The 9137-nt window shown below is 36.9% G+C and overlaps 1 protein-coding gene across 1 annotated transcript; it reads right to left on the reverse strand.

Moving 5' to 3' along the window:
• Window positions 1-6199: 6199 nt before the first annotated feature.
• On the reverse strand, window positions 6200-8643 carry LOC102581323 (protein trichome birefringence-like 33). Its single transcript, XM_006353362.2, has 6 exons — window positions 8377-8643; window positions 8036-8246; window positions 7375-7546; window positions 7083-7282; window positions 6842-7000; window positions 6200-6754 (listed from the first exon to the last, which is right to left on the reverse strand). Exons 1-6 carry the CDS (start codon window positions 8552-8554, stop codon window positions 6415-6417), a joined length of 1260 nt encoding a protein of 419 aa, XP_006353424.1. The 5' UTR covers window positions 8555-8643; the 3' UTR covers window positions 6200-6414.
• Between the last annotated feature and the right edge of the window lie 494 nt (window positions 8644-9137).

Genomic DNA, 9137 nt, shown 5'->3' on the forward strand with positions numbered 1-9137 from the left:
TCTAAAATATCTAACTAAATTGTCTAAGAGTTCCAAATGAGTAAATAATAAATAGTCTCAATGTATGAAAGAAAGACATTAAGAATGAAGAAGATTTGTGGTAGCCTAAACGGAAGTAACTCACTCTCATGTCTAGAGTACGTGGCTAAATGTGAGGTCTCGTATATACCTCAAGATCATAGTCTGCGCTCAAAAAAAAGTGCAGGAGTAGCATCAATACAATCACTATATACTGATAGGCATCATAGACCGACTAAGATTAGTAACAAATATATATTCACACTTTTAGAGCAACTAGACTGGTACTTTCTACATAGCCAAACACATAATTCACAAGCCAATAGAGTCATCTCAAAATTATTAACACATCTGTGTGAAAATAAATATTCCATCTGTCCCTAATTACTTGTCCACTTTTGAAGTGGCACACCTATTAAGAAAACAATAATTGACATAGTGAGTTTACCATTTTATCCCTATTAATTATGAAGTGGATGAATTAAAAACTTAAGATTGTCAAGAAGTTCTACCTTTTTCAAAGTAATTAATTGAGGGTATAATAGGTAAATTTTTTTGTCCTTTCTTGATTTATCAAAATGGACAAGTAATTAGGGACAACTAAAAAAGAAAAAGTGGATAAGTAATTAGGGATATAGGAAGTATATAATTACACCTAATTATGCTTCTAACGTATCACAATTCATCACTTACTAAATGACCAAGTACACTGTAGCTAAATCAATACATGACCTTAACTAGCATGTCAAGTCATGAATCACTGACCAAACAATCACCAACCACTTTAAAACATCAACACACTTATCAAATACAAACAAGTTAATAGCATTATGGAAATCATATACATCCTAGCTTTGCAGTTGTATAATCACTACATCTTACTAGAAAACTCTAATATTCTCTCAAAATCACAACTGTATACATATGCTAAAGGGTCTTAATCTTTTCCATCTAGTCATGACTTGTACGGGACCCTAGGTGTCCATGTATCGTACTGACATGTTACCTGATCTAACCACACACATAATCGCTCGTCTATAAGCTCACATCAGACTCGAGCCACTCATTCTTCGAATAGTAAATGTATTCTCCCTATATATGCATATCTCAATATGCTAGTCTTTTCAGTTACCTCTCAGGATAACACATTCAGTATATAATAATCACAAGTTCATATTTCATAACATCAGTGAAATAAATAGTTCAACAGCTTACATGCTTATTCGTATAAGCAAACCACTAATTCATCCATAAACAAAAAATCAACTATGTCCGAAGACCAATCAATATGTAATATAACTGACACTACATATAAGAAACTAAGAAAAGTCTAACTTCAAGTAAACAGTAACTTACCTCAACTAACGAATTAGAAGCGAACAAGCTAAATTGGCGAGACCTTTCATTTTCTTAGTGCCTCAAAATGCTTTAAGTCTAATACAATAATCTAATCATCTATTTCCTCGAATGAAGGTATTAGATATTCATACCCACCTAATTCTACCTTTTAAGAAGGTTTAATAATTTATTTAAAGGTTATTTTATCAAACTAGAGGTTTCCATGATCATACTGATCTCATTCATATAGTTTCAGCTCCATTAACCCCTCTTGGGCCGTTCATATGCATAAGAAACTCATTTTATAGGGTTACTTAGTTTCCCAATATCATAATTTAAGGCTAGGTTCATAATTCTATGTTAGAAGACATAATTTGATTGACTAAAATTGAAAACCATGCATAATTAACCTACTCCATATGTTGTCTTAGCAACTAAATAAGTTTGGATTTCATGAAGAACATACTCTTCGATTTTGGAAAAAATCAAATTATTGAAGGAAGAGATGAACAAAAAGTACTCAACTCAAGAGATAAAAACCCTTCATCATGAAAAAATCACCTATGGAGTTCTTTTATCGAATATTTTATGTTATGACAAAGTTTGGACAAAAACTGACTTAAAATACAAGTTATTGTTTTCCGACCTTCTCTATGGTGAAGCTTTGCATTCTCGTTGCCTTAGCGATGGCGAAGCCTTCCTTCGCTATAGTGATCTCATAATAGTAAAGAAGATCTTCACTATAGAGAACCTCCGGCATAATTCCATTCTCGATTTTCTATTTTCAGATTTCTATCACCTTTTAACCCGGATCTTTACAAGGTTACTATAGCCCTCAACATTCATAACAAAGGGACATATCATTACAAGAATATAAACGATCCACTAAAATGATCCACAAAGTCTACCAAAGTTTTACTTCAAATATATAGGAGTGCAATATTTTAAATTGTCTTCAAATTCAACAAGAATCCTTAGGAGTACGATATACAAACTCTTGATCATTACTAGAATTCTCTTCATTTTGCTTTAGTCAAAGAAGTGCCCTGCAACGGCCAGAGAAAATGCATATTCCATACCATCATGGCACACGAGAAGAAGAAGGGCTGCTAAGCCAGATAGAAAGCCTTGGAACACCAAGACAGTAGCAAGTGCGGCTACTAGAGCACGATAAGGCGATGGTACAACCATGGAACAAAAGTTGTGCCTCGACAAGAAGCCTCGCATCTAGTATGTGGATTCCAATTCCAAAGTTGTGACAAAACTGTGGGTTCATGACCTGCTTTACACCTATAGTTTAGAAGTCTTGGGCTAAAACAAAATGAATCCAATTTGGGATAAAACTCCTTACACGGGGAAGTCCAAGCTGGGATTGGGGAATCAGAAAGAAGTCACAGTCTAGGTGGGAAACTCTTTGAGCGGATCAAGCTCTTCTTTTCTTCCTTTATTACGAGATCCGAAAGTAGAAAGAAGTTGTATCGGAAAGGTGGGTTAGTCGCCTAGTGACATCCTAAATCCAATTACTTCACTCCCTTTAATAGCTGGGCCCTCCTTAGGGCGGGCAAAAAATAGAGTATAGAATAAAAGAGGATAGCTTAGCAGGTAGGTACCACTACCAACACGAAAGAAAGCAACTCGGGAAAAAAATCCCCTATTGTAAGAGGCTGGTGGAAGGTGTGAGATCTGAATCACTGTCTTAGTCTGCTTCTTGTTCGGATGTATCACCTACTTCATTGGAAGAGTTCTATCCCTCAACGGGAGCAAGGAAGGACTGGTTAGGCCCCTTATATTCCATTATTTGTTCGTAGTGCACTGGACACGCTTAGCCTATCCTTATCTCTTCGACAAGGTTATCTCAAGCACCCCCGTAGTGTTGATTACAAACCAACTTCTTCTTGCTCTTAGCTGCTTTCTCCGTGTCACCTGATATGGCAAGCGGACCTGAAAGACCGAAAAGAGTTGCTTAAAAGTCTTTTGAAAGACTTTTTCAAAATAAAGATCGGGCCATGGACTGGACGATAGAGGGTAATCGTGATATATTGAGAGATTTTGGAATCTTAATCCAAATTAGATTAGTATAAGAATGTGGAATAAGAGTCGGACCCCGATAGGACGGGGAGACAAAGATAAAGATAGTGGGCACATCAAGCCCTATATGTGGAGGTACACGAAGGCCACACACATATCTATTTTGAATCTATATCTTACGCTCATCAACTCTTCAGGAAGAGAAGGACTCTCTGGGTTCTATACAGAAGCTGCACAATGGCTGGGATTGAGGATCCACATTTCAATATTATCCTGAGAATCAGAGAGCTAATGAGAAGGGATTGGAGGTGTGAATTGAGACATATTTGGAGGGAATGCAATGTGAAGATGTGTTGTCTAAGCAAAGTATCGGTCTTGCTCCTGGCTTAACCATCCTACATGACCCCCTACTGTAATCAGACAATGGAAAAAGAATGATAACTTAGGCACGATGACACCTAGAGTTGCGAAGGTGAGTTAGAGTGTAAAGTCTTAGTATGTTCCAAAAAATGAAGTATACATGTCTCTCCCTCACGGATATTCTCCATAGGGGGAGAACTCAGTTTGCCACCTGAATCAGGCCCTTTATGGACTTAAACAAACGTCCCGAAATGGGTTTTCCAAATTTGCTTCTGTGGATGCTAGTTTTCTTCAATCCCAGGCAGTCCTTTTTTACTCATCGACGTGGAAACTATTCTATTTTTTATTTTAGTATATATTGATGAAATTGTAATCATCGGTAATGATATTCAATTCATCATATCAAACCGTTGATTTGGAGATAGAGGTGACGGAAGAAGAGTATCGGGACTGGTATATTTCCAGAGCCTTGAGATCTTTCTTTTGCTATTCTCCAGCAGTTCTAGGAGTTTCCGTTCTCACTTTTCTTGATCTTCCAAGCTTGAAGCTCGCCTGATTTGAGAGAGGAGAGACAACCATTTGATGCATGATAATGCAGAAAAGTACTATATGTTTTATGTTTCCTATGCAGCTAATAAGTTATGGATGATGATATGTGGTGCATGCTTTGACTTCTAAGGCTTGACAGGTCCTTTTGGTTGATTTCTCGTTGATTTCCTCAACCTATCGATTGAGTGAGTTGGAGAAGAAAGTCTTAGAAGGCTAGCATGCCTACCTTTCCTTCTTTTGTGTGGCCTAGCTTTGATCCGTAGGAGTTGAGGCAGAGGTTTTCGTTGCTTGCTTCACCACTTGTGCAGGCCCCCGTCAATTCCTTTGAGTTTCATTCTTGCGTGATACCACATCCGATTTGATTGAACTCATGGATCCATTCTCCATGGAAAGGCCAGTCTACTGACTAGGGTTAAAAGAATTTACCCAGGCGTTCTTACCGTGCGTGATCCAGTTGTAGAGCCTATTATGGTTGTCGAATGGGCCTCCTCCCACGAACCTAATAGTTGGATCCAAAAGGAGACAGAGAAAATTGTTCATTCCGGTCATTGAGCCCGGATTGAGGATTGATTGATCTAAATCAAGCGATAGAAAAGTCCCTCGCGCGAACTACTACTACTAGAAAATGGTGAGACCATTAGTGAAAGAAGGACCAAGAAGGATCCTATCATAAACTCCAAAGAGTCGACTGACTCTTAGTTGTTTCTGCCGCGGATGCGGAAGGCCATCCTATCAATAAGGTCTTCCCTGTCTCTGGAAAGGGTCCTCCCCTCTTCTTCCAGGATTTGAATTAGAGTCGAGTGATGAAGCTCATGATTCTGCCGTTAGTGAGAAGCAAGTAAACTCTATAGCCCTAAACTAAAGGAGCAGGTCAAGCTTATTCGGTGCCTTCTTTACGACTTTCGACCAAATTGAAGAAACTCTTGTTTAGTCAGGACGTCGTTCCCATCCCTTGTGGTGCTTTTTCAACCCCTTGCTTTGACTTGGTAAATTGCATCTGGATTCTCTCCAACCCTTACTTTCTCGGAGATAGCCTGGTTTGAGCTAGAACAACAGATTCGTGAGCAAGAGCGTATTTCACAACTGATTCAACAACAACCATTTAGGGCGCCTGGGTATGTTATAGAAAGGGGAGGCGGAAGCATCGAATGGCGAAGAGAGGCGGCTCGGCAGAGAAGGAATGGGAAATCGTAGGTACCGGTTCGCCGAAGACTCATTCTTTCCTCGGGGATGACTTCTTGCTGACCTAAGCTCAAAGAGGTGAGAACTCTCAATCGAATGTGGTGTATACATATTAGAGTTATATTATTACTTTTTGTCTAAAAGAATTCAAATTTACGGACTTGTTGATCCCTTTCTTCGATCCATTTATCCGAATTCAACTCTTTCTTCTTCTTTTTGACATGTGTAGCCCGAAAGAGCTCATCATGAGTCGGCATGCGCCCCCAAGTTTTGGCCTTCAAATAAAATTTAATCAAACTTAATTAATCAAGATTTAATCAACTCTATACAAACATATAAATTAGAAGGTTAATAATTCTACTTACCAATTTCTTAGTTATAGCCTTTTGGCTCTTTCCATCCTAGTGTGCAACGCGCCACATTTTCCTTCCCTCTTGGTCTTCTTTGCTTGTTCAAACTTATATTTAAATTTAGGTTCCTCCAATAAGCCTGAAGATCCTAACTTGTACATTTTATGATGTAAATTAGTTTGGCTGCGACCTAGACACTCAAAGTACCAAGTTCCTTGAGCAACAGTGTAAGAAGATTAATTGCGAAATAATAAAACAACACAAGTATTTAGCGTGGAAACGCCATGCTAAAGGGAGACAAAATTCATGAATTTTTTTCAAACTTTTTCACTAAACTCGAGCCTAAACTTTTAGAATAAGTTATCATACTCCAATTCCGGGAAAATAATAATATTGCTAAACAATTCTCTTTGCAATAATTCTTTTTCACATTTTGCAAGATTTTATCTTTGCAGAATCATTACATTTATACACAGATTTCTTCTTTTTTGTTTTGACCAATTTTATGTGGGAAAATCACCCAAAAGAAGAAAGAAAATACTAGGTAACTATACTGGTAGTAGATAAAAATTGTGTTTGGGGGATAATATCAAGGATAGAAAAGTTTAGCAAATAAAAGCTCATTCCATGTATCTTGAAGACCAGGCAAGCACCAATGTACACAATCGGCATAGCTAACAGGATTCGCTAATTGTTCCACTGTTAATGGACTCCATTGCTTCTTGTAAATTGATGTGTGTGCATCTTTTCTGTAACTCGAGAGTTGTGTTATGTTGAGAAATGTAATCGGCACCTTTGATCTACGAAACACTTGTCCAATCACTTCCATTATGCTTTTTCTGCTATCTGATCCCCAGTAACTCTGATCCTCGATCATTGTTGTTTCATTGTAACAGTTCATATTTGGTTCTCCACCCCAATCTATGCTCCTGCAAAAAATGATATTCACACATTTTATATTTTACCCTCAAATTTTAATATGAGATATAATTTTTCAAAGAAAATTGAATTGTTACTTTTGATGGGAAGGTGACATGCTAGTGAAAAAGACTCTGGTTTTCTTTGGATCCATGTTCTTTTTCACCCATCTCAGCATACTCTTCATTCCCATTCGATATGCATCCTCTGTCGATACCATTGCTACATCCTTCACTTCATCGTCAAAAGACCCTTGCCTGTGTCAATTTCATGTTTCTATCATTATTAAATAGAAGAAAGAAACAAAATCGAAAGAAATGAGAGGGGATAGATAATTACAAAATTTTGAATTCTAGGCCAGTCATCCACCAAAGGTAAGTATTGAAAACGACTATATCAGCTCCTTTCCAATTCTTTCCGTGCTTATTGATTGAGCCTTTTCGTACTACTCTATCGGATATTCTATGTACAACTGCATCATCTGAATTTGATTCTAGAAGAAATGGTGCCCAGTAGAATTCAATAGTAGCGTTGTAGTCCTGCAGTATTGATTAAGTTCAAGCTAGGAAACATTCAATAAATCGACTTAGCTAGTCATAAAATTGTATATGTAACTTTAAAATGACAGCACCTTAGCAGTGAAAACAGTGAGGGAACCAAAAGTTTCCATGGACTTGGCATTCTCAGGTATGAGTCTATGGAGAAGACAAACCATCGAAACATATTGTCCTCTGTTTAACGAATCTCCCACGTATAACATCCTCTTCCCACGAAGGGTTTCCAACATTAGTGTCGCATTGAAACTGCAATATTATGGAAATACTTAGTCTAGCTATATCATTGATCAATATTATGGAAATAACATGAAAATCTTAGCCTTTTATATCAGAATATAAAACAGAGAAATTGAACTACACAATAAACCAACATTATCAAATAAAGACAAAGAGTATAATGTAGAAATTAACTAGCGATAATCATTTCTCAAAACCAAAAATAACTAGCCGGCGAGTCACTAGCAATAGACTCAGGGTTCTTTTTTGTGGCCTCACTCTTTATGTCATGACGGATCCAGAACTTAGAGGTTATGTTTCAATATATGTAAGTACTTATTTTTCACTCTCATGTATTGTAATAGGAACTACAGAATGCTTAGATCTTACATCATCCTGACCAGGAGCCAGCTGGGGAACTACAGAATGCTTAGATCTTACGTCATCCAATGATATGTTGGTGGCCTAATGATACGTAGATAGCGAATATGAGAAAAATAGAGTTAAAATTAAACGTGCCTTGGAAGAGAGCAGCCATGAGGTTGCCATCTCCATTGTCGATAATCTTTGTCTGGCCTGCCTTGTTTTTGGCAAGTCAATTGTGGCTGTATGTAAGGACACTCCTCTTCCTCGTACAGTGGCCGGCTATCATCATGAACCCACCTACCACTGAACACATCACAGCCATCCTCTGTCTCTCCAATGGCAAATGGCAAATTCTTATTCTTGTCTACAAAAATTATTCACAACACAATCAACATCCAATTTTAATGAAGTACAATTGCGTTGATAGTGGATATAAGTTAGTAACTCTTTTAAATAATGTTTGTGCATTAAAAAATGCACTAACAATTACTTACTGATTCTTGAGATTGAATTGGGAGGAGCAGATAGACTAGAATATTCAAGCTGGCTAAAAATGCAGCTAAAATCCTCACTATAAAGAATGGTAACGAAAACAATGAAGGCTAATAGAGTGAATAGGAAAGGAGAAAGACGATTCTTTCGGAGAATCGAAGAAGAGGGAGGTGGCTTCATTGCTTTGAAGCTTTTGGCAGCAGAGTGACTCTGTTTTTGTTTATGTTTTTTTTGTTCTTCGTTTTAGTTAGGTAGTCTATGGCTGATTAAATACAAGAAACAATATTGGTTACGTTTGAATAACCTTGACAAGAGGTTTCTTTCCAGCAATTAAATAGTACTTTCTCCGTCACATTTCATAAGAGTTAGTTTGACTCGACAGGTAATGTAAGGATAAAAAGCAAGCCCTTTTGAAATTTATGATCTAAAATAAGTGATAGATATTTGTGTGTCTATAAATCATTTCATTAAGGAAAGTAAGTTATATAAACTGACACACTGAAAATATATTATTATTGTTTGAAATCTCTTAATTTATTAAATTGGTTACTTACTACCATTCTCGTTATTATTAATATTGTGGTATCATCATTGTTATATTAGGTTTGAAGGAAAATTGATAAAAGTAAAGGGCATGAGGAATAATATATGGGTTATACACTATTTAAGCAACGTAGTTAGTAGTTGAGTTCATTTTATATATTCAGTTTAGGTAATAATAAAATGATTGACCAAACACAGATAAGGGCAGCTATATTTTGTC

The sequence above is a fragment of the Solanum tuberosum genome, unplaced genomic scaffold (genome assembly GCF_000226075.1).
Source record: "Solanum tuberosum cultivar DM 1-3 516 R44 unplaced genomic scaffold, SolTub_3.0 scf00156, whole genome shotgun sequence".
Taxonomy (NCBI): domain Eukaryota; kingdom Viridiplantae; phylum Streptophyta; class Magnoliopsida; order Solanales; family Solanaceae; genus Solanum; species Solanum tuberosum.

Excerpts from the sequence above, each read along its gene's own strand:
- LOC102581323 (XM_006353362.2), bottom strand. The coding sequence starts at position 8,554 with ATGAAGCCACCTCCCTCTTCTTCGATTCTCCGAAAGAATCGTCTTTCT. Across the intron at positions 7,547-8,035 it reads CATGGCTGCTCTCTTCCAAG|TTTCAATGCGACACTAATGT; the intron begins GCACGTTTAATT and ends ATAATATTGCAG. Across the intron at positions 6,755-6,841 it reads ATGTCACCTTCCCATCAAAA|GAGCATAGATTGGGGTGGAG; the intron begins GTAACAATTCAA and ends CATTTTTTGCAG.